This window comes from Lepus europaeus, chromosome 10 (genome assembly GCF_033115175.1).
Source record: "Lepus europaeus isolate LE1 chromosome 10, mLepTim1.pri, whole genome shotgun sequence".
NCBI lineage: Eukaryota > Metazoa > Chordata > Mammalia > Lagomorpha > Leporidae > Lepus > Lepus europaeus.
The window spans coordinates 104,415,791-104,440,135 of NC_084836.1; the positions used below are offsets into that span (position 1 = coordinate 104,415,791).

Consider the following 24,345-nt stretch of genomic DNA (forward strand, 5'->3'; position numbering starts at 1 on the left):
ATGCCCAACGTGACTCTGAGTGGCTTGTCTTGGGGAAGGGGTACGTTTCCGGTTTACAAGTTGGCAGAGGGCAGGCTGCCTTGCTGTGCGGGAGGATCGGCAGCAACAGGGAGAAACGGGGACGTGGGAGCAAGGCAGCGCCTCGGCCTGGGCGCTGGCGCCACCACGCACTGCGTGGCCTTGAGTGCTATTCAGCCTCCTGTGCCCGAGTTTCCTTACCTGGAGGAGGAAATGAGAATATCCAGGGGAGCGGATGTGAGAAGGATAAACTCCTGTAGGAGAACCCTCACTGTTTGGGCTGCCCAGGCTCTCTGGGAACTGCCCTCAGCCGGTAGGAATGAGCGTCTCACAGCCACATTTCGGCTAAGTCAGTCATCCTGTCTCACTGGCTCCAGTTCATCTGTCCAAGAATAGACCAACATCATTTAGATCCTCTCCCTCTCTCCGGAATCTGGAGTTGGGACAAAGAGCTGTGTATTCGTCAGCTTTTCATCACCGTAACAAATGCCTGAAAGAAGCTACTTAAGGAAGAAGGAGTTCATCTTGGCCGACGGTTCTGGAGGTCTGGCAGCCCCACTGGTGGTGGGTGGTGGAACGGACGTAGCAAGAGAGAACGGCTAGGCCCAGCCTGCACTGATGCAAGCAGCCTTCTCGGGAGAACTGCCTCCCAAGGGCATGCCTCCGGTGTCCTCAGGGTCTCCCACCAGGCCCACCTCCTGAACACCAGACTTGGATGAGGTCCCCCCCGCCCCGCTTTGCTGACACCACTAACCGTGACTTTGGGGACTAAACACCTGCACGAGCTGGGGAGCCAGCTCCTGGTCAAACCACAGCAGGCTTCCAGCTCGGTGTGGCTAGTCACCTTTTTTTTAAGGATTTATTTATTTATTTGAAAGGTGGAATCACAGACAGGCAGAAGCAGAGAGAGAGAGGGTCTTCCATCCGCTGGTTCTCTCCCCAAATGACCGCAAAGGCAGGAGCTGGGCCAATCCAAAGCTAGGAGCCAGATGCTTCTGCCAGATCTCCCATGTGGGTGCAGGGGCCCAAGGACTTGGGCCATCTTCTTCTGCTCTCCCAGGCCATAGCAGAGAGCTGGACTGGAAGTGGAGCAGCTGGGACTCGAACAGGCCATCCATATGGGATGCCGGCACCAGCTTCATGGCTAGTCTTCTAAGAGGAGAAAGCAGACGAATGGGGAGTTCGGGTCCCTTTGGACAGGGTAACAGAGAGAGCTACTTAAGGGGGGTGATGGAAGCACATATAAAGGAACAGACAATGGACAGAGAGAACATTCTCTCCAGTATGTGGAAGATTTGATTTTCAAGATTCACTTGCTTCCTGGCCCAGGCTTCTCCCCTGACACCAAAAAAGACCTCACTAGGAACTTAGCTCAGGGCCTAGGAGGCAGGAAGCTCTCAATAAAATATTCCTGGGAACGCTTTCGTGCTCTTTCTGAGTTCTCTCCTCATTCTCCAGCTCTGGTCTGACTCAGGCCTTGCTGGTAGCCTGCTGCTCTTCTTCCTTTACTTATTTCCTCAAAGAGCTCATTAATTGTTATGGTTTTACAATCTGGGAGGGACAAAGCATGAGACTCTGTCTTCAGTCTTAACAGACATCCCTGAGCTCTACCCACCAAGTTACGGCAAGGACCTCGCCATCTAAGTCACCGCCACTCCTAGCATTCTAGTGTTTAAAATTAAGTTCAGAGGCCGGCGCTGTGGCATAGCAGGTAAAGCTGCTGCCTGCGGTGCCAGCATCCCATATGGGCGCCGGTTCACATCCTGGCTGCTCCTCTTCTGATCCAGCTCTCTGCTATGGCCTGGGAAAACAGTAGAAGATGGCCCAAGTCCTTGGGCCCCTGCACCCACGTGGGAGACCTGGAAGAAGCTCCTGGCTTATTATTTGCTTACAGTTATGCTAGCCACTGCAAGAACTGAGAAGTGAGGGCTGATTTCCTGTCTGTAGAACATGTATGTAGTAGGAACGTCTTGGGGTGGCTGCCGACATCACAGCAGTCACCATTTCTCTCTGGGAAAACACATAGGAAGGGAGGTCCAGAGTGGGAGCATTACTACACACCTCTGCCTCTAGACATATCCAACTGCTGCAGGGCCGGCGAGCAGACCCGGGCTGGGCCAGCCACATTCCAGGATGACAGACATGGACTGGGAGCCACTGCAGGCTCTGGTCACGGTGATGGCAGGCCAGCCACCCTGGAGCTGTCCTGGAACTTGCACAGCTGGAGGCGTCAAAGCTCCTCCTCAGAGTCAGATATTCCAGCATCTTCTAATCTTTCTTTTGCACCTGAGTCAGAGTCAATCTTTGCTGCTTGCCCCAAGAAAAATTTCAACCAATCCTTCAAAAATTTTTTCTTGGGATGCCAATCCTATGAACTAATCTTCAAAAATGAGACGTTTTGTCTCAAAGTTCTTGAAAAGAGCCAGACAGATAATGCTGGTTCCCTATTCCAGGTGGGACTACTGAGGTTCAGAGAAGCCAAGTGACCTAAGGGAGGAAGGGTCCTATGGGGGACACCAGGTGCAAAATGAGAATGGAGCCCAAGCTGCGGAGGGGCGGTAAGGAGCCACTAAGGACAATTCTGGTTGTGTTAATGTGCTGTTACAGCCACAATATCCACTCTATGCTGCAATATCCACATCTTAATTCCTCCCTCCTGCTCCTCCCCACTCCACTCTTACATCCAGGCAACCAATAGTCACTATAACTAGCTTGAATCTTCTCACATTCAGTTTGAATTTTCTAGAATTTTCTATAAAGAGGATCATGTAATATAAGCTTTTTTGGCTCTGGCTTCTTTCACTAGGTATAAGTATTTTTAAGTGCATCTAAGCTGTCGTGTATATTAACAATTCCTTCCTTTTAATTCCTATGCAATATTCCATTTTTTGGATATATAACACAAATTGCTTATCCATCCACCTGCTGATGGACATGTGGGTCGCTTCCAGCGAGTGGCCCTTACATAGAGAGCTGCTGGGAACATCTGTGTCTACATCTTTGGGTGGAAATGTGCTTTGTTTTAGCTAGGAATGGAATATGGTTACATGTACATTTAACCTTTTAAGAAACTGCCAAACTGGCCAGTGCCGCGGCTCAATAGGCTAATCCTCCGCCTTGCGGCGCCGGCACCCCGGGTTCTAGTCCCAGTCGGGGCGCCGGATTCTGTCCCAGTTGCCCCTCTTCCAGGCCAGCTCTCTGCTATCTATGGCCCAGGAAGGCAGTGGAGGATGGCCCAAGTGCTTGGGCCCTGCATCCACATGGGAGACTAGGAGAAGCACCTGGCTCATGGCTTCGGATCAGTGTGGTGCGCCAGCCACGGCGGCCATTGGAGGGTGAACCAACGGCAAAGGAAGACCTTTCTCTCTGTCTCTCTCTCTCTCACTGTCCACTCTGCCTGTCAAAAAAAAAAAAAAAAAGAAAAAGAAACTGCCAAACTGTTTTCCAAAGTGGTTGTGCCATTCCAGCACATTCCCATCACCTCCAAGCGGGAGAGTTCTGGCTGTTCCACACCCTCACCGTCTGGCACTGCCATGCTTTTTTATTTTGTCTGCTCTAGCAGGTGTGCAGTTGAGTCTTCTTGGGTTTTCATTTGCTTTCCCCTATCACAGTGACGGAGCATCTCTCCACGTGTGGAATTATAAGTCCTCTTTGGTGAGGCTACACAACAGGCTTTTTCCTCTTTCCTTTTCATGTTCCGTTCTCGGCATCCTTGGCTTTTTTTTATTTGGATACTGAAGATCCATACACTGGTGTGGGTCACAAGAAGACTGAGAAGTGCTTTCAGGTTCTCTCTCTGTGACGCCGCTGACTCTGTCATCTTTTTGAGTTCTTCAGCAGTACTGTGTCTCCGCTAGGCCACTGGGAGCTGCACCGTTTTAGGTCCTGCACGTGCGCCTCCAGGGATTCTGTGGACTTGTACAACGATGCAGTAACTCACCTTATTTTCTCATGGACATTGGCTACCCTCAAGTCTTCTAGGCCGAACTCCTCATCAGCCCATTACTTTGGTTGAAACCTGTTGTGGGCATTTTACTCCTGGCTGGACAGATCTAAACACAGTGTGGGGCTGCTTAGCGTGCTTCTATTGTTTGAGACTTGCATTTGTGGATTTTCTGAGCAGGCTGGTAGAACCATGTGGAAACCCACAGCTGCCAATTCTAGGGGATGTGAAACTCGGGCAACATGCTATCTTGGCTGGGTCCTGTGGCTGCCTTCAACCCTTTTCCCAAAGCTGACAGCCAAGTAGAAAACTGAGTTAATTCCTGTCTACAGTATATAATTCTATTCTTTTTAAGATTTATTTATTTATTCATTTGAAAGGCAGAGTGACAGAGAGAAAGAAGGGGAGAGAGAGAGAGAGAGAGAGAGAGAGAGAGAGAGAGAGAGAGAGAGAGATCTTCCATTTGCTGGTTCACTCCCCAAATGGCTGCACTGGCCATAGCTGGGCCAATACGAAGCCAGGAGCCAGGCGCTTCATCCAAGTCTCCCACGTGGGTGCAGGGGCCCAAGGACTTGGGCTGTGCTTCCCCAGGCACATTAATAGGGTGCTGGATAGGAAGCAGAGCAGCCAGGACTCAAACCAGCACTCCAATACAGGGTGCTGCATCACAGCAGTGGTTTAACCCACTGTGCCATGATGCTGGCTCCGTTTTGCTCTTTTTGACATACTGTTTGAAATGGTTCTCACCATATTTACTATTTGAAGTGTGGTCACTTCCGGATGGACTATAGATTCTTAGAGGACAAGGATTTAAGTTTCCAAGGAAATTTGTAAACTTTATCAAAGTACCATAGGGTTCAAGGTATGGAAGACTCTTGATATCTCTTCATTATTTAATGTAACTAACTAGCTGGTTAGCCTTTAGTTTTAAAAACTAGGGCTGGTGTTGTGGTGTGGTGGGAAAAGCCACTGCCTGCAACACCAACATCCTATATGGGTGCCAGTTGGAGACCTGGGTGTACCCCAATCCAGCTCCCTGCTGATGTGCCTGGGAAATCAGCATTAGATAGTCCAAGTGTTTAGGCCACTGCACTCACATGGGAGACCAGAGGAAGAGCGTGGCTCCTGGCTTTCAGCCTGGCCCAGGCCTGGCCATTGTGACCATTTGGGGAATGAACCAGCAGACGGGAGATTCTCTCTCTCTCTCTCTCTCTCTCTCTCTCTCTCTCTCTCTCTCTCTCTCTTTTCCCCTAACTCTGCCTTTCTAGTAATAAAAATAATAATAAAATAAAAAGTTAATTATCAATCTAATCAGCTTACAGATCTGTGGAATGGAAAGAAAGAACTTAGAATTCTAGAATATATATGCAATCTCAGAATCAGAACTTGAGAGCTTTAGAGAAACTGAAGTAACCCCAACTTTAGAGAAAACTTTGTTGTCCCAATTCCAATGCCTGGAATGATCAGGGACTTAATAAGGGGATGAATGGGGGAGCTGATGGTAGAGTGTGGCTGGAGTACATACAAATAGGACAAATCCAATCATAACAATAACACAAGCATGCTTCTCGAATGTATGATATGTGTTAGGGATCAGGCTAATGGCTTACATTTATTTATTACTAAATAAACACAATAGCATGGAGAAATAGATGCAGCTGTTCTTCTTCTGTAGATGATGAAATTGAGTCATTGAGAAGCTAAGTTATTTCTCAAAGACACACAGGCATAGCGAGGCAGAGGCGGGGGACAGGCACTGTGGCACAGCAGTTAAACTGAAGGACCCTTATGGGGAAGAGGGACAAGAAACTAGGCCTGGGCAGATATCAGGGGCTTCTTAAGAGGTTAGATGTTCCCCAGAGTCCAGCGGGCAGGACGTTCTCTGGGAAGGAAAAGTCAATCCCCTTCAGAGAACCTCTAGGCATGCCCAGAGCAGAGCTGCCACTCCCCTTCGGAGAGTCTCTAGGCACTCTCCCTCAGCACGTTCCCTCAGCACGTTCCCTCAGCACTCTCCCTCAGCATTCTCCGGTATGCTAATTGTCCCTCTGAACTGACCAATCCTACGCATGCGCATTAGGAATATGCTAATTCATTGCCTATATAACCTGTGTGAAACTGCCGCTCAGGGCTCCTCACTGCCTGAGGTAGGGGCCCGTTTGCGCAAACGTTCAATAAAAACCTCGTGCTTTTTGCATCAACTGGTCTGGAGTCTGGATCTTTGGGCGTCCTCCCAAGCAAGTGGGCATCTCTGCAACTGAGAGGTCCAACATTTGGTGGCCCGTACGGGGATTTTAGGTCGCCCTCAGATCCATTCCCTGAGGACCAGTTGGAGGTACGATTAAGTGTTTTCTGTTTGTTGTTCTTCGTCTTGAGTGTTCTGACTGGCCAGTACCTGACTCTGTGAGACCAGTGGGGGAGGCAGGCGTGCCCAGCAACCCCTGGTCCGTTCCCCGGAGGACGCTCTGGTTTGTGAGACCAGAAGGGGAAACCCTCGGTCCATTCCCCCGGAAGACGCTCCCGGGGTGGTCTGGAGGTGGGTCGGAGACCAAGTCTCCCTCCTTCCCAGGGAGGGCTGGTCAGGCAGCCGCTCCCAAAAATAGCGCAATAGCGTTCGATTTGTCCTAGATCTGGTGCCATGTGGTTTGTCTTGTTTGTTTTATGTGTCTGTGCATTGGCTATTCTTTTTGAATGGGCTGAAATCCTTGCACCCATGGGTCAACAAATAACCACCCCTTTAAGTCTCACTCTAGATCACTGGAAGGACGTTCGAGAACGCGCGCGCCACCTCTCAGTGTAGGTTAAAAGGAAACAATGGGCAAAATTCTGTTCCTCAGAGTGGCCGGCCTTTGAGGTCGGCTGGCCAAGGAACGGCACTTTTAACCTCGATATTATTTTACAGATTAAGGCGCGAGTCTTTCAGCCAGGATCCAATGGACACCCTGATCAGGTGCCCTACATTACCACGTGGGAGGATCTTTCACGTAACCCCCCTCCCTGGATAAAACCCTTCTCCTTCCCGACGGAGCCCATACGGACCCCGTTACCCCTTCCTCGGCCATCCCCAACTCCTTTAATACCTTCCTCCCCGATACCCCCTCCTCCTATCCCGGTTGTGCCAACCTCCTCCCTATACCCTCTGAAGGAGATTCGAGATCCAAAACCTGACAAGCCACCGGTTCTTCCGGCTGATCAGGACTTTCTGCTCTTTGACTCTCCCCCACCCTATCTTCCCGGCCAGCCTGCTCCCCCGCAGGAACCCCCACAACAACCAGAGCGGGATGTGCAACCTTCTGCACCATCCCCTGATTCCACGAGGGCAGGGGAAGAAGTCTCAGTGCCTTCCCCGCCCTCCAGCCGCCTGCGCCTCCGTCGGGGGCAGGCAGGGGGCTCGGGAAGCGTCTGGACTTCACAGGCCTTTCCTCTTCGTTCGGTGGCTGGCCAGATGCAGTACTGGCCATTTTCTGCTTCCGATCTTTACAATTGGAAAACCCATAACCCCTCTTTCTCTCAGGACCCCCAGGCTCTGACTGGGCTGATCGAGTCAATTTTATTGACTCATCAGCCCACCTGGGATGATTGTAGGCAGCTTCTGCAGACCCTCCTCACTACTGAGGAAAAGCAGCGTGTCTACCTTGAGGCACGGAAAAACGTCCCTGGAGCAGATGGCCGACCGACCCTACTGCCAAACGAAATCGAGGAGGCGTTTCCCTTAACCCGTCCTGATTGGGACTACACCACCGTTGCTGGTAGGGAGCGACTTCGTCTTTACCGCCAGATTCTCCTTGCGGGTCTCAGAGGGGCTGGAAAGCGCCCCACCAATTTGGCCAAGGTACGTGCAGTAGTGCAGGGGGCTGAGGAAACGCCAGCAGGCTTCCTAGAAAGATTAATGGAAGCCTACCGTATGTACACCCCGTTTGACCCCCTGGCAGAGGACCGGCAGGGAGATGTAATCATGTCCTTTATAGGACAGTCAGCGCCGGACATCCGCAATAAATTGCAGCGGCTAGAGGGGCTTCAGGGGTATACTATACAAGATTTAATGAAGGAGGCAGAAAAGATTTACAACAAAAGGGAGACCCGAGAGGAGAAAGAGGAAAGGATCCGCAAGGAGCAGGAGGAAAGGGAAGACAAAAGAGACAAAAGACGTAATCGAGAGCTTAGTAGAATTTTGGCCACCGTAGTGCAGGATACAGAAAGGAGTAGACCAGGACAGAATAGGGACTTGGGAGACAAACGAAAGCCTCGGGTGGAAAGAGATCAATGTGCCTATTGTAAAGAAAGAGGACACTGGGTCAAAGACTGCCCGAAGAAACCACAGGGACCAAAGAAGAGACCAGTTCCAATCCTGTCCCTGAAAGAAGACGATTAGGTGAGTCAGGGCCAGGAGCCCCCCCCTGAGCCCAGGATAACCCTTGAAGTGGGGGGCAGACCGGTAACCTTCCTGATTGACACGGGAGCCCAGCACTCGGTACTGACTTCAGAAAAAGGGCCTTTAAGCTCCAAGACTTCCTGGGTTCAGGGGGCAACTGGAGGGAAGTTATATCGCTGGACAACCAATCGAGAGGTCCAGTTGAGTACAGGACTTGTGACACACTCATTCTTACTAGTGCCAGACTGCCCCTACCCCCTCCTGGGCAGGGACCTACTCTCGAAGGTAGGAGCCCAAATTCACTTCCATGAGAAAGGAGCTACCATCACAGACTCAGGAGGGCGGCCCCTCCAGGTATTAACACTACGCTTGGAGGACGAACACCGATTATTCGAGAGGCCCTCGTCCACCATGGCTCCCCTGGACCCCAAGTGGCTCACAGGTTTTCCTCAGGCCTGGGCAGAGACTGAGGGAATAGGGCTGGCCATCAACCGGCCTCCCTTGATCATAGATCTGAAGCCCACGGCCATTCCCGTGTCAGTTCGTCAATATCCGATGGGCAAGGAAGCTAAGGAAGGTATCCGGCCACATATCCAGAGACTGTTACACCTAGGCATTTTAAAACCTTGTCGTTCACCTTGGAACACCCCCCTACTACCAGTAAAGAAGCCTGGTACGGGTGACTACTGCCCGGTACAGGACTTGCGGGAGGTTAACAGGAGAACGGAGGATATGCATCCCACAGTGCCCAACCCCTACAATCTGCTAAGTACCTTGCCTCCGACCCACGTATGGTACATTGTGTTAGATCTAAAAGATGCATTCTTTTGTTTAAGACTGAGCCCTCAGAGCCAATCCATCTTTGCTTTTGAGTGGAAAGACCCAGAGACCGGGTTTTCAGGACAACTCACCTGGACAAGGTTGCCCCAAGGATTTAAAAACTCGCCTACCTTGTTTGACGAAGCTCTGCACCTAGATTTGGCCGACTTCCGAGTCAACCATCTGGACCTGGTCCTCCTGCAATATGTGGACGACCTCCTCCTTGCCGCTGAAACTGAGCAGGACTGCCTAAAAGGTACCGGGGCCCTGCTACAGAGACTGGGGGAATTGGGCTATCGAGCCTCCGCGAAAAAGGCCCAAATATGTCAGAAACAGGTGGCCTACCTAGGCTACCTCCTAGAAGGAGGGCAACGGTGGCTGACAGAGAGCCGAAAAAGGGTGGTTGCTCTAATTCCACCCCCCACCGATGCCAGAAAGATGCGGGAATTCCTCGGGAGTGCGGGATTCTGCCGCCTTTGGATTCCTGGGTTTGCGGAGCTGGCAGCCCCATTGTACCCCCTCACGAAGTCCAATGCTCCCTTTCAATGGAGAGAAGAGCAACAGCGGGCGTTTGACAACATAAAAAAGGCCCTATTGTCAGCCCCAGCCCTGAGCCTCCCTGATATGACCAAGCCCTTCACATTATACGTGGATGAGAACAAGGGAGTGGCGAAGGGAGTGCTAACACAAATGCTTGGACCCTGGAAAAAGCCGGTGGCATACTTTTCAAAAAAGCTAGACAATGTAGCGGCCGGCTGGCCTCCGTGCCTCCGCATGATAGCGGCCGTGGCAGTTCTGGTGAAAGACTCGGACAAATTGACTCTAGGCCAACCTCTCACCGTAGTGGCACCTCATGCTGTGGAGACAGTTATCCGACAGCCACCAGATCGGTGGCTCTCAAATGCTCGGATAACTCATTACCAGACTATGTTATTAAACTCAGAGCGGGTCCGGTTTGGGACTGCCACCTCTTTAAACCCGGCCACCCTGCTCCCGGAACTGGGGCCCCAGGCCCAGGTAATCCATAACTGTCACCAAATCCTGGCTGAGGCCCACGGCACCCGAAAAGACCTAACCGACCAGCCTCTGCTGGATGCCGAAATGACCTGGTTCACGGATGGGAGCAGCTTTCTACAGAACGGTGAGCGGAGGGCTGGGGCAGCGGTGGTGGATGGAAAAACTGTTATCTGGTCAAGTGCCTTAAAGCCTGGAACTTCTGCTCAAAAAGCCGAGCTCATAGCCTTAACTCAAGCTTTAAAACTGGCACAAGACAAAAAGGTCAACATTTACACAGACAGTCGGTATGCATTCGCCACTGCCCATGTACATGGGGAGATATACCGGCTAAGGGGCCTCTTAACCTCGGCAGGCAAGGACATTAAAAATAAGCAGGAAATCCTAGATCTTCTACAGGCCCTGTTCCTGCCCAAAAGGTTGAGTATAATCCATTGCCCCGGGCACCAACGAGGAGACGACCCCGTAGCAAGGGGAAACAGGATGGCAGACGAGGCCGCTAGGGCGGCAGCCCTGAGCCAACAGGTGCTCCCGTTAAAGACAACTGAGCCCACCCAAGTATCGAGGGAACCACCTTTCCTCTATTCGGACCAAGACTTAGATACGATCCAGCGGCTCGGTGCAGAGTATGATGAACAAATAAGGGTTTGGAGGCTCGGAGAGAAAATAGTCCTGCCACACCAATTGGCTAAAGAAATAATTACCAGCCTCCATCAATGGACTCATTTGGGACACAAAAAGCTAAAAGCAGTCTTACAGGAAGATAGGCAGTCTTATTATATCCCCGGACTTGACTCTTTAGTCCAGCAGGTGACTGAATCCTGTGTTCCGTGTGCCAAGGTAAATGCCAGACACCTCAAGCTCCCGGAGGGAGCTAGGGTAAGAGGAGACCGACCAGGAATCAACTGGGAGGTCGATTTCACTGAGATAAGGCCGGGCAGTTATGGGAATAAGTATCTTCTAGTTTTTGTAGACACCTTCTCCGGATGGACTGAGGCATTCCCCACAAAACGGGAAACCGCCCGGGTGGTCGTCAAGAAGACCATAGAGGAGATCTTCCCCCGGTTCGGCTTGCCTAAGGTAATCGGGTCCGACAACGGCCCAGCGTTTGTCTCCCAGGTAAGTCAGTTGGTGGCCAAAGCATTAGGCATAAATTGGAAATTGCACTGTGCCTATAGACCCCAAAGTTCAGGACAGGTAGAAAGAATGAACAGAACAATTAAAGAGACCTTGACCAAATTAGCGTTGGAGACTGGCGTTAAAGACTGGGTCCAACTCCTCCCTATGGTGTTGTTCCAGGTCCGAAACACGCCCTCTCATTGCGGGCTGACACCATACGAAATCCTTTATGGAGGGCCCCCACCAGTAGCAGGCTTGCTTGACCTTGCCAGTGACTCCGTTGCCGATGCCCCTAAATTACAGGCCCGGTTGAGAGCGCTCCAGATCATCCAGAACCAGGTCTGGAAACCTCTTGCAGCAGCCTACCAACCCAAGACGACAACCATCCCACATCCTTTCCAAATCGGAGACGCTGTGTATGTCTGAAGGCACCAATCTAAGACTCTAGAGCCCCGGTGGAAAGGCCCCTTCACTGTGCTGTTGACAACTCCCACCGCTCTCAAGGTTGACGGAATCGCTGCTTGGGTCCACGCCTCACACGTGAAGCGAGCACCACCTCCCCAGGGCCCCGAGGATCCGGATAGACCAGCCAAATGGAAGCTCCAGCGCACTCAGAACCCACTCAAGCTAAGACTTTCAAAAACTGTTTAATATTTGTGATGTTCCTGGCCTTTCCCCATTGTTTTTCCAATCCCCATGCTCCACAATTGTTAACGTGGAACCCAACCCAGTCCAGCAAGAACAGAGTTCCCTCCCTCCAGTGAGGCAGGCTCTCCCCAGGCCGGTCCAATAGATTTTAGGATTAAAATCTTTGCAAAAAGAAAAGGAGGGAATGAAGGACCCTTATGGGGAAGAGGGACAAGAAACTAGGCCTGGGCAGATATCAGGGGCTTCTTAAGAGGTTAGATGTTCCCTAGAGTCCAGCGGGCAGGACGTTCTCTGGGAAGGAAAAGTCAATCCCCTTCAGAGAACCTCTAGGCATGCCCAGAGCAGAGCTGCCACTCCCCTTCGGAGAGTCTCTAGGCACTCTCCCTCAGCACGTTCCCTCAGCACTCTCCCTCAGCACGTTCCCTCAGCACTCTCCCTCAGCACGTTTCCTCAGCACTCTCCTCAGCACTCTCCCTCAGCACTCTCCCTCAGCACGTTCCCTCAGCACTCTCCTCAGCACTCTCCCTCAGCACGTTCCCTCAGCACTCTCCTCAGCACTCTCCTCAGCACTCTCCTCAGCACGTTCCCTCAGCACTCTCCCTCAGCACGTTCCCTCAGCACTCTCCCTCAGCACTCTCCCTCAGCACTCTCCCTCAGCATTCTCCGGTATGCTAATTGTCCCTCTGAACTGACCAATCCTACGCATGCGCATTAGGAATATGCTAATTCATTGCCTATATAACCTGTGTGAAACTGCCGCTCAGGGCTCCTCACTGCCTGAGGTGGGGGCCCGTTTGCGCAAACGTTCAATAAAAACCTCGTGCTTTTTGCATCAACTGGTCTGGAGTCTGGATCTTTGGGCGTCCTCCCAAGCAAGTGGGCATCTCTGCAACTGAGAGGTCCAACAAAACTGCCACAGAGGACACCTGCATCCCCTATCCCAGTACCTGGGTTTGAGTCCTTTGCTTCTGATCCAGCTTCTTGCTAACACAGACCCTAGGAGACAGCAAGTGATGGCGCAAGTACTCAGATCACACATGTGGGACACCTGGACAGAGTTCTGGGCCTCTGCCTTTGGCCTGGCTCAGCACTGGCTGTGCGGACATTTGGGGAGTGAGCCAGCAGATGAATGATATCTCTTTCTCTCTTGGTTGCTATGCCTTATAAATCAAAACAAACAAAAGGGGTGTATATAGAGCTGGAATGTTTTAAACCTATCCATTTGATTGCAGTCTGCTTCCAAACAATAAAGAGTAATGAGAAGGCAGCATTGCCCTTGTTGAGAAAGTTAAATGCTGCTCCTCTCCTTTTTAGGACTCCTCTTCTAACTGGTTTTCCAGGGTGATTATATTTGTGAGGGACCCCTGAGTATTTCTCCTCCCTGCAGAGATACTGAAATGAGAAGAGGCCAAAAGAATTCATAACCTAGATAAAGCCACAAAAAATCTGTTGGCCAAGTCACCAAGCTAGTACGGCCACAACAATCTGAGATAAGCTGCAACACTCACACTCAGGACTCGCCCGATGTCGTCCACGTGGCTGTGAATGAAGGACTCTGTGGTTTCATCATAAGGTAAGCTTTGGCTGAGAGAAGACAAAGATCTCAGGAATGTCAGCTTTGCATGTTCATCCTGAATTTGTGAAAAAATGATAAAAACACAATTATACATCATAATCTTGCTAGAAGACTTCTGAAAAGCTTCTTGGACTGTATTAGACATCTGGCATCTCATTCAGTCCAATATAAGTCTTTTATCCTAAGCAACGAATAGATTAGAGGGGTTTCGGTGGAGTCCCTTGTCTCCTGGGCCTGCCTCGGTTTGGGACGTTTCTGCTCTCAGCTGGATTACCAAGGTCCACAGTGGCTCTCCCTACCTGCAGTCTTTGCTTCCCATCCCTCCCTGCCCTGTGCAGTGCGGCCTGATACATTTCCTGAAGGTGGCCTCTGATGCTTTTACTTCTAAGCTCTCTTGATGACATTAGAATCGTTATTTCAAGTCTTTAAAGTTTCTTACTAAAAACGTAAGTTCTGATTTGGAGAATAAAATCTTTTTGTATTAACTTTCTCTTTTTTGAGTTATTTTCTTTAAGATTTATTTATTTATTTATTTTTATTTATTTATTTTTACAGGCAGAGTGGATAGTGAGAGACAGACAGAGAGAAAGGTCTTCCTTTTTGCTGCTGGTTCACCCTCCAATGGCCACTGCAGCCGGCGCATCTTGCTGATCCGAAGGCAGGAGCCAGGTGCTTCTCTCGGTCTTGCATGCGGGTGCAGGGCCCGAGGACTTGGGCCATCCTCCACTGCCTTCCCGGGCCACAGCAGAGAGCTGGCCTGGAAGAGGGGCAACCAGGATAGAATCCAGCGCCCCAACCGGGACTAGAACCCAGAGTGCCGGCGCCGCAAGCGGAGGATTAGCCTGTTAAGCCACGGTGCCGGCCAAGATTTATTTATTTATTTGAAAAGCAAGTTAACAGAGAGGCAGAGAAAGAGAGAGAGAGAGAGAGAGAGAGAGAGAGAGAGAATCTTCTAATCACTGGTTCAGGGCAAAGCCAGGGGCTTCTTCCAGGTCTCCCACAGGGGTGCAGGAGACCAAGTACTTGGACCACTTTCTGCTGATTTCCCAGGTGCATTGGTAGGGAGCTGGACTGGAAGTGGAGCAGCTGAGACTCGAGCCAGTGCCCACGTGGGCTGCTGGTGTCACAAGTGTCTACTCAGCTGCTATGTCACATGCAGGCCCCTTGACTTTTACCCTTATCACTTCAGCGTCCTCTAGTGTCTAACATAAGTTACAAACCTGCTTGTTGATTGGCTAAATGGGGTTTGAAAGCCACCCGGGAGGTAAAAGCATTGGTGACACTGACTAGAAAGGGGATCTTGTAAAAATTGCTTCTCATAAGGTCTAGGCCAAGAAAGCTCCTACAGAGTATGACGAGAGAGGTTACTTTGCAGAGGTAAAACAGAGGGACACACTTTTCCAATTAGACTGGTAAAGATTAAAAATGAAAAAGGAATACTGATTTGGACAGCTATAAGCATTTAATATAATGCACTTGCTGTATTTTACTGGCAACTGTACAAATTTAGGTGTAAAATTCTTGGGGGATAATTTAACAGTATATATTCAAAGCTTGGAAAAGTTATATCCCTGTAGGCTCAGCAATGCCACACCTAGGAATCTACCCAGGAGAAGTCATTTGAAGGGACACAGAAACCCAAAGAACTACAATAACAAAAACCTGAGACGGATGTCAACAGCTAACAGCAGAGAACAGGTTAAGTCAATTAGGACGTGTTTCCTTGTGATTTCTTGTTCTTAGGCTACAGGTCAAAGTTCCGGTCCAGGCTTTTAAGGCCCAGCAGGCTCTGTCCTGCTATCTTTGTCACAAGGTTGTTAAAACACATCATTTCTGAGCTGGTGTTGCGGTATAGCAAGTAAAGCTGCGGCCTGTGATCCTGGTATCCCACTTGGGCACTGGTTCATGTCCCGGCTGCTCCATTTCCAATCCAGCTCCCTGCTAATGGCCTGGGAAAAGCAGCGGGTGATGACCTAAGTGTCTAGGCCCTTGTCACCATGTGGGAGACCTGGAAGATGCTACTGGCTTCAGCCTGGCCCAGCCCCAGCCATCGCAACCATTTGGGGAGTGAACTAGTGGATGGAAGATCCCCCCGACCCCATAACTCTTTCAAACAAAATAAAAAAAAACATTTTTTAAGAAAACATTTCCTGCTTCTGAAATATTCACTCTAACTTTCTTCTTTCTTAATTTGAGAGAGACAAATGGGGAGAGACACCATCTCCTGGTTACTGCAGGGTGCACATTAGCAGGAAGCTGGAAACGGAGCAGGGCTGGGACTCACTCTCCGGCACTCTGACACGGGATGCAGCTTAACCACTGTGCTAAATGGCCACCCCAGATCTGAACACGACGGTTCCCTCCTCGGAGGTGCCTTCCCTTGCCCCAGGTGAAGGTCAGTTCCGGGACTTAGGAACGAATGAATTTTTCCACCCAAACAAGCGGAACACTGTGCAGGCTTTAAGTCGGACAACACAGACTACAGCTATTGACCCAGAAGAAAGTTTTCTTCCACCATGTCTGATGGTGTTTCTCCAGTAACTGCATGCATTTGTATGGATAAATAAAAAGCCTGAAAAAACACATAACAAAATGTAGTTCATCTCAGGAAAGTGGGACTGGGGAATATAAACTTTTAATTTTTATTATGTCTGTCTTTTATATCAATTTTATAATTTTTATAAATGTAAGTGCAACTTACAAATTTATAATTTACAAATATATGTAAATATATGATCAATAAAAACACAAAATGAATAGAAGTATAAATATGAAATGTTACAGCTTACATTACTTGCCTACAAGAAATGCTTCTGTTAAAATACTGAGAGGCAGGAATAAGTTGGGTAACTTGAAAGGCTCACTAGTGCATACCTTCAGATCACCACGGAGGCCTTCCTCAATGGAGTGGATCAGTCTGTCAACGAGGGCCTCGCCCAAGGGTCCCGGATGGGTCAGGGATGTGAAGCTATCTGCGAGGGGATCTTGTAGGAGTCCAGGGAAGTCGGAGATATCTGAGTCTAACATCAAAACAGAGACACTTAATGAACGCCCCACACGACAGGAAGGGACATAGTTTGGTGGGAAGCTGGCCATCAGCATAGACAGATTCTACTACCTTGCTCTGTGCCCTGGTCCTAGCCTTCCCTTCTTTGAGTCTTAGTTTCTCAATTACAAATTCAACTCCAAGGGCTTTTTTTTTTTTTTTTTTTTGGACAGGCAGAGTGAGACAGTGAGAGAGAGAGAGAGAGACAGAGAGAAAGGTCCTCCCTCCGTTGATTCACCCCCAAATGGCCACCACAGCCAGCGGGCTGCGCCGATCTAAAGCCAGGAGCCAGGTGCTTCCTCCTGGTCTCCTATGTGGGTGCAGGGCCTAAGCACTTGGGCCATCCTCCACTGCCTTCCTGGGCCACAGCAGAGGGCTGGACTGGAAAAGGAGCAACTGGGACAGAATCTGGCACCCCAACCGGGACTAGAACCTGGGGTGCCGGCGCCGCAGGCGGAGGATTAGCCTAGTGAGCCGCGGCCCCAGCCTCCAAGGGCTTTTAAAGCTACAAAAGGCTCTGTGACTGAGCTGCTGCAGAGGGGTTAAAGGTCTGGTCTCTAAATCTCAGTTTTGGACTACCTACTTATTAGATATCCAGTCCTCACCGTAAATCTGCCTCCTGGAACCTCGGTTTGCTCATCTATAAAATGGGGTTATTTTAAGGATGAACTGAGGTAACACATTGGAGAACCGATCCTGGTATGTGACACAAAGTCAGCACTTAGACGCAGATAGCACTATCAAGAAGTCAACACGTCTGTAAGACGGGAGTTAGGAACACAGCGGAGGCCCCGGTGGATACTCTTCTCTTCCTGCTGTGCCCGGCAGCAAGGAGCACTTCTGGGTTTGGGACAGGCTTTGCTTAAAACTCTAGGCTCCAGGACCAGTCTGCTTGGGCTCACATCCTGGCTCTGGGTCTCGTTCTGCACTTCCGAAACAGGAACGCCAACAGAACCTGCTCCATTTGACTAAGAACTAGCACCAGGCAAGGCCAGCAGCGGTTGCTCCTTCACCCGAGTGTCCGCGACTGCCCGAGCGCCGTTCTCCTCGGGCAGCCTTACACCCTCACTTTGCCTGTTTCGCAATACGCAACCCCTTATTCCTAGGGGCCTAACAGCCTGACCAGTCCCCTTGAACACATCTATCATCTGAGGATTTAATTTTTAAAAGACTAATTTTATTTATTATTTGAAGGACAGAATGACAGAGGAGAGAAGAGAAAGAGAGAGGAAGAGAGGAATGGGGGGAAGGGGTGGGAGGGGAGAGAGAGAGAGAGAGCTTCTATCTGTTGGTTTACTTCCCAGATAGCTGTAAAGGCCAGGTTCCTGCCAGGCTGAAGCCAGGAGCCAGGACTCTATCCTGGTCTCCCACATGGGTGGCAGGGGCCCCAGCACTTGGGCCATCTTCCTCTGCCTTTCCAGGCACATGAGCAGGAGGCTGGCTCAGAAGTGGAGCAGCCAGGACTTGGGGTGCCGGCGTCATCTCCAGCGGCAGTCGAACTCGCTGTTCCACTACACCGGCCCCGTCATCTGAGGACTTCGACCACTCTACCTTTGAGTTCTTCTTGGTTTTCTGAAAGCCGCCTCGGCCAACTCCTCCTGCTCCCTGCTACATCCTTATCATCTACGAACGGTAACAACTGACCCCCAGTTCTTGTTCCCTCTGACCTTTGCGCAGGCTGCCCCTTCTGCCTACATTTGTATTCTTCCTCACCCCAGCTTCCCTTACTGCTGCAGGAGGCCTTTCTTGAATCCTCTCTTTGCCCAGTCTGGCGAAATACACTCCGAGCCACTAACAAACCTACCTGTGTCCGCTCTCCCCACCCTTCCCCGCCCGTCGTGCTCCGCACTCTGAGTTCTACTGCCTGTTCCTGTGTCAAGTACATCGTGTTCTGTCTGTTCACTGCCGTTATCCCCAGCAGCAAGGTCAGGCTGGAGCGCAGCAGGGCTTCAACATTTGCTGAATGAACGCATGAACGCGCGAGTGCAGACGGCCCCGTCCTTCCTGTCTCCTGTGCCTGCCGTCCTATCAGCCTGGGGTGCTGTCCCTGCGCGTCCCACGTGGCTGCTCTCCCTCCTCCTGGACCCGCCGCAGTCAGTAGCACCACCTCTCACACAGTGTCCCTGATGGCCATCCCAGCCTCCCGCATTGTTTGTGTTTCTGCCTCTTGTTTAGTTCTTCCACTGTGCCTGCGACCACTTGTAATCACTTTAGGGACTCTGCCTTTGGGTCTCTCTTCTGCCCTGAAACGTAAGCTCAAGGAGGTCAGGTCATGCTCACTGTCTCAAGTGCAGCGCACCATCCTCACTGACGAGCCGTAGGGTAACTGCAAGGCAGTTAGCCCCATCCAGACACCGCCTTCTGAGTGAGGCCCTCCCCCTCCGCGCCATCCCGCACCTGCCTTTCCCTCTCAAGCAGTCCGACTCTGTGGTGGTCTACGGCCTCGTCTATCCTGGGACCCGGCCTAGTCCCCCTGATGTCCAGGACAGTGCATCTCCTCTTGCATTGCCAACCATTTCCCAAGATCTCACTGTCAGGCACCAAGTTCACTGTCAGCCCAGGCAAGGGCTGGGGAGGCGGGCACTCAGTCACGGCCTCTTGGCTTGACCTGGAGACAGTACCTTCCCCCGCCCCTGTTCACCTGTAAGTTCAATGCTACTTGGGCGTTTTTTAATATCCTCAATGTTGCTCAGCTGCAGATCCACACTGCCCGAATCATTGTCGGAAGCACAAGGGATCACCACATGTTCTCGGCCACAGGTCCTGGGAATGAAGAAGGATTAGAAAGGGTTTTTTTTTTTTTTTTAATATTATTTCCTTTTTGTTGCAGTATGTGTTTTTTAAAAAAATCTTTATGTATTTATTTGAAAGTCAGAGTTGCACAGAGAGAGAGAGAGAGAGAGAGAGAGAGAGAGAGAGAGAGAAAGAGAGAGAGAGAGAGGGCTTCCATCCAATGGTTCACTCCCCAATTGGCAGCAACGGCTGGCAGTGCGCCGATCCGAAGCCAGGAGCCAGGAGCCAGGAGCTTCCTCCAGGTCTCCCACACAGGTGCAGGGACCCAAGGACTTGGGCCATTTCTACTGCTTTCCCAGGCCATAGCAGAGAGCTGGATGGGAAGTGGAGCAGCCGGGTCTCGAACTGGCGCTCATAAGGGATGCAGGCGCTTCAGGCCAGGGCGTTAATCCGCTGCACCACAGTGCCGGTCCCAGACAGAGGTTTTCAAGATTGCTTCTGTCTTACTCAGCTGCAGGCCTAAACGGCCACTTTTCAGAGAGGAATTTATTTTATTTTCTATTTTATTTCAAAAGCACAGTGACAGAAAGTGAGATTTTTTTTTTTTCCCCATCTGCTGGTTCTCTCCTCTAATGCCTGCAGCAGGCAGATTGAAGCCAAACATCAGGACTCAACCTGCGTCTCTCTCACAGGTGGCAGGAACCCACATCCTTGGACCTTCTCCGCTGCCCGCCAGGGTGCATAATAGCAGAGAGCTGGAACTGGAAGTGAAGCTGGGATCTGAACCCAGGCACTCTGATATGGAATGCGGGTGTTCCGAGTGGCATCTTAACTTCTGCCCCAAGAGCCATTGATTGATTATCAATAAATGATTGCGTGGCCTCCTCCCACCCCAGCCCCACAGTTGCCTTCTTAGTGTCTTTCATGGTACTTAGTCACCAGCCACAATGACTGGGTCTGTGTTCACTTGTTTGACCACCTCCTGTCACTGTAAGCTCCATCAGGGGAGAAACTTGGTCTGCATGGTCACACTTGTCTCTAGCTCCCAGCTCACGGTCACTCACAGAGGATGAATGGACAGGTAGGAAGTACTATGCTGCTAACATGGACGTTTGGCGCGACGGTGGGGAGATCTGGCTCTGAGCATAAGCTTCCTGCTAATGTGCGCCCCCGGAGGCAGCAGGCAGTGGCTGCCACCATGTGAGAGGCCCAGACTAGTGTCAGGGTCCTGGTTTTGGCCTGGCTCATCCCTGACTGTTGCAGGCATTTAAGGAATAAACCGGAGCATAGAAGATCTCTCTGTCAATGTCTCCTTCAAAGAAAAACAAATTGAATATATTTTTTAAATAAAAAAATCACACAAGTTGAAATAGAACACCCCGTAAATCTCCCTCACCCTTTCCTCCTTTTTCTTTCTTCCACTGTCCATAACAACTTCTAATTATTTATTTTTATTTTTTTATAGAAAGCTTTTATTTAATAAATACAAATTTCGTGAGTACAACTTTTGGATTATAGCGGTTCTTCCCCCCCCATACCCACCCTCCCACCCCCAAGCCATCCCAACTCCTACTCCCTCTCCCATCCCATTCTTCATTAAGATTCATGTTTAATTATCTTTATATACAGAAGATAAACTATACTAAGTAAAGATTTTAACAGTTTGGACCCACACAGACACACAAAGTATAAAGTACTGTTTGAAAGCTAGTTTTAGCGTTAATTCTCATAGTGCAACTCGTTAAGGTCAGAGGTCCTACATGGGGAGCAAGTGCACAGGCTCCTGCTGTTGCACTTAGTTATTTCTGGTGTTTATTGTTTATCACCTATTCCTCCTGCTAAAAGGTAGGCTCCTCGAGGACAAGGATCTGTGGCTGCTTTGTGAATGGACCCCCAGAGCCTAGAACACGCCTGGACCATGGTAATGCGCAACAAATACTGTCAGAGTGAATAACTCAATAGATCTGCATTTACTCCATGTTTAGCAAAGGTCAGCGCATAAAAAAGCAAGCTGCCAAACAGTGAGGATAATATGATTCCATTTGTATTCAAATAAATCAATTTTGTTAATGAAAAATTTTTCTTTTTTGTTTTTTTTAATTTTTTTTTTTGTTTTTTTTATTCTTTTTTTGTTTTTTTTTTGTAATGAAGCTCCTGGCTCCTGGCTTCGGTTTGGCCCAGCCTCAGCCATCGCAGCCATTTGGATACTGAATCAGCAAATAGATAAAGATCCCTGTCTCTCTGTGCCTTTCAGATAAAAAAAAACTTAACATTTTTATTATTAAAAATATTAATATTTCCATTAAAGTGATGAAGATGTAGGAGTGTGTACACAGAGAGGTACACACACACACACACAAATGTTGGGATACATGTAGAAAAATGAGTGGATTTCAAAACAAACACCCAGTCAGTGGAACTGCTGATGGAAAAACTGATGTTTTTAAAACGTATTTGTTTTATTTATTTGAAAGGGGGGAGGGATGGAGAGGGCAAGAGCAAGGGAGAAAGAGAGAGAGAGGTTCACTCCCCAACCGCCTATAACAGCCCACATTGGGGTGGGCTGAAGACAGGAGCTGGGAACTCAATCCAGTTCTCCTATTTGGATATCAGGGACTTAACTACTTGTGTGAGAAATGACCATGGTGTATTTAAAAAAAAAATTGTTTTTATGGAGCTGGTGCCATGGTTGCAGGGGTTAAAGCCCCATCCTGCAGTGCTGGCATCCCATATGGGCTTGAACTCATATGGGTTCAAGTCCTGACTGCTTCACTTCCGAACCAGCTCCCTGCTAATGCACCTGGGAAAGCAGCAGAGGATGGCCCACGTCTGTGGACCCTGTAGCCATGTGGGAGACCTGGAAAAAGCTCCTGGCTCCTGGCTTCAGATCAGCTCGGCTCTGGCCATTGTGGCCATTTGGGAAGTGAAATGGTGGATGGAAGACCTCTCTCTCTGTCTCTACCTCTCTCTGTAACTCTGTCTTTCAAAAAATAAATATTTAAAAATTTTGCTTTTATTTATTTGAAAGGCAGTTACAGAGAGGCAGAGGCAGGGAAAAAGAGATCTAACATCTGCTGTTTCACTCCCCAAATGGCTGCCACTGCCTGCAATGCTGGCATCCCATGTGGGTGTTGGTTCAAGTCCTGGCTGCTCCACTTCTGATCCAGCTCCCTACTAAAGGCCTGAGAAAAGCAGTGGAATTACATTTAGATACAATTTATATATATATATATATATCTATATATATATCTTAAAGATTTATTTATTTTACTTGAAAGTCAGAGTTACACAGAGAGAGGAGAGGCAGAGAGAGAGAGAGGGGTCTTCCATCCACTGGTTCACTCCCCAGATGGCCGCAGTGGCTGGAGCTGTGCTGATCCAAAGCCAGGAACCAGGAGCCTTCTGTGTCTCCCATGTGGGCACAGGGGCCCAAGGATCCAGGCCATCCTCCACCGCTCTCCCAGGCCACAGCAGAGAGCTAGACAGGAAGTGGAGCATCTGGGTCTCGAACTGGCGCCCACATGGGATGCCGGTGCTTCAGGCCAGGGCGTCAATCCGCTGCGCCACAGCACCAGCCCCACATACAATTTTTTAAAAGATTGATTGATTGATTTGAAAGTGTTACACACAGAGAGAAGGAGAGGGAGAGAGAGAAAGAGAGAGAGAAAGAGAGAAAGAGAGAGAGAGAGAGAGATCTTCCATCCTCTGGTTCACTCCCCAATTGGCCGCAATGGCCTGAGCTGTGCCAATCTGAAGTCAGGAGCCAGGAGCCTCCTCTGGGTCTCCCACATGTGTGCAGGGGCCCAAGGACCTGGGCCATCTTCCACTGCTCTCCCAGGCCATAGCAGAGAGCCGGATCGGAAGTGGAACAGGCAGGACTTGAACCAGTGCCCATATAGGATGCCAGTACTGCAGACGGCGGCTTTACCTGCTCCTACACCATAGCGCTAGCCCCATATATACAATGTTTAATATGTACTTCTAGCCAGGGGCTAGCGCTGTGATGTAGCAGGTAAAGCCGCCGTCTGCAGTACTGGCATCCCATATGGGGCACCGGTTCAAGTCCTGCCTGCTCCACTTCCGATCCGGCTCTCTGCTAATGCGCCTGGGAGAGCAGTGGAAGATGGCCCAGGTCCTTGGGCCCCTGCACACATGTGGGAGACCCAGAGGAGGCTCCTGGCTCTGGCCTTTGAGGCCATTTTGGGGACTGAACCAGCCAATGGAAGATCTCTCTCTGCCTCTGCCTCTGAGTGTCTCTAATTCTCTGCCTTTCAAATAAATAAATAAATCTTAAAGAAAAAAAAGGGACATGACACACTTTAAATTCTATTAACATGTTCTCCATCATCATGTTGAGACAATAAAGCGACAAATCAAGCCCTGGTTCACAGCATTGGCTGACTTTACGGCATAAACACTCTCACGATGGCCAAAGCCAAGCTAGCACTGCTGCTTTGGGAAGAGGGGTGCAAATGCATCATGGAACGTTTCCACCAGGCAGGTATGAGGGATACAAGCAACCGCAAAAGCACAGACAGTGGCAAAATGTAATACAAGAATTAGGAAACAATGCGTTTTGTCAGTTTTGCTTTACTGCATTGTAAGACCATACAATTTACTTTTTTAAAAAATTATTTTCACTTATTTGAAAGAGTTACAGAGAGAGGTAGAGACAGAGAGAGAGAGGTCTTCCATTCCGCTGGTTCACTCCCCAGATGATCACAACGGCCAGAGCTGAGCTGATCCGAAGTCAGGAGCCAGGAGCTTCTTCCGGGTCTCCCACACAGGTACAGGGGCCCAAGGACCTGGACCATCCTCTACTGCTTTCCCAGGCCATAGCAGGGAGCTGGATCAGAAGAGGAGCAGCCGGGACATGAACCGGCACCTGTATGGGATGCCGGCGCTTCAGGCCAGGGCTTTAACCCGCTGCACCACAGTGCAGGCCCCACAATTTACTTTTTTTTTTTTGACAGGCAGAGTGGACAGTGAGAGAGAGAGACAGAGAGAAAGGTCTTCCTTTTGCCGTTGGTTCACCGTCCAATGGCCGCTGCAGCCAGCAC

General features: G+C 50.0%; 1 protein-coding gene across 1 annotated transcript in view; it reads right to left on the reverse strand.

Annotated features, from left to right (window-relative positions):
- The window catches only part of MROH8 (maestro heat like repeat family member 8), a 61,254-nt gene that overhangs the window by 35,403 nt on the left and 1,506 nt on the right, over positions 1–24,345 (reverse strand). The window contains exons 2-4 of the mRNA XM_062204172.1: positions 19,194–19,315; positions 16,381–16,526; positions 13,439–13,561 (exon numbers count right to left, since the gene is read on the reverse strand). Of these exons, the coding sequence (XP_062060156.1) occupies positions 13,439–13,561; positions 16,381–16,526; positions 19,194–19,315 (391 nt within the window). The remainder of the gene's footprint in view (positions 1–13,438; positions 13,562–16,380; positions 16,527–19,193; positions 19,316–24,345) is intronic.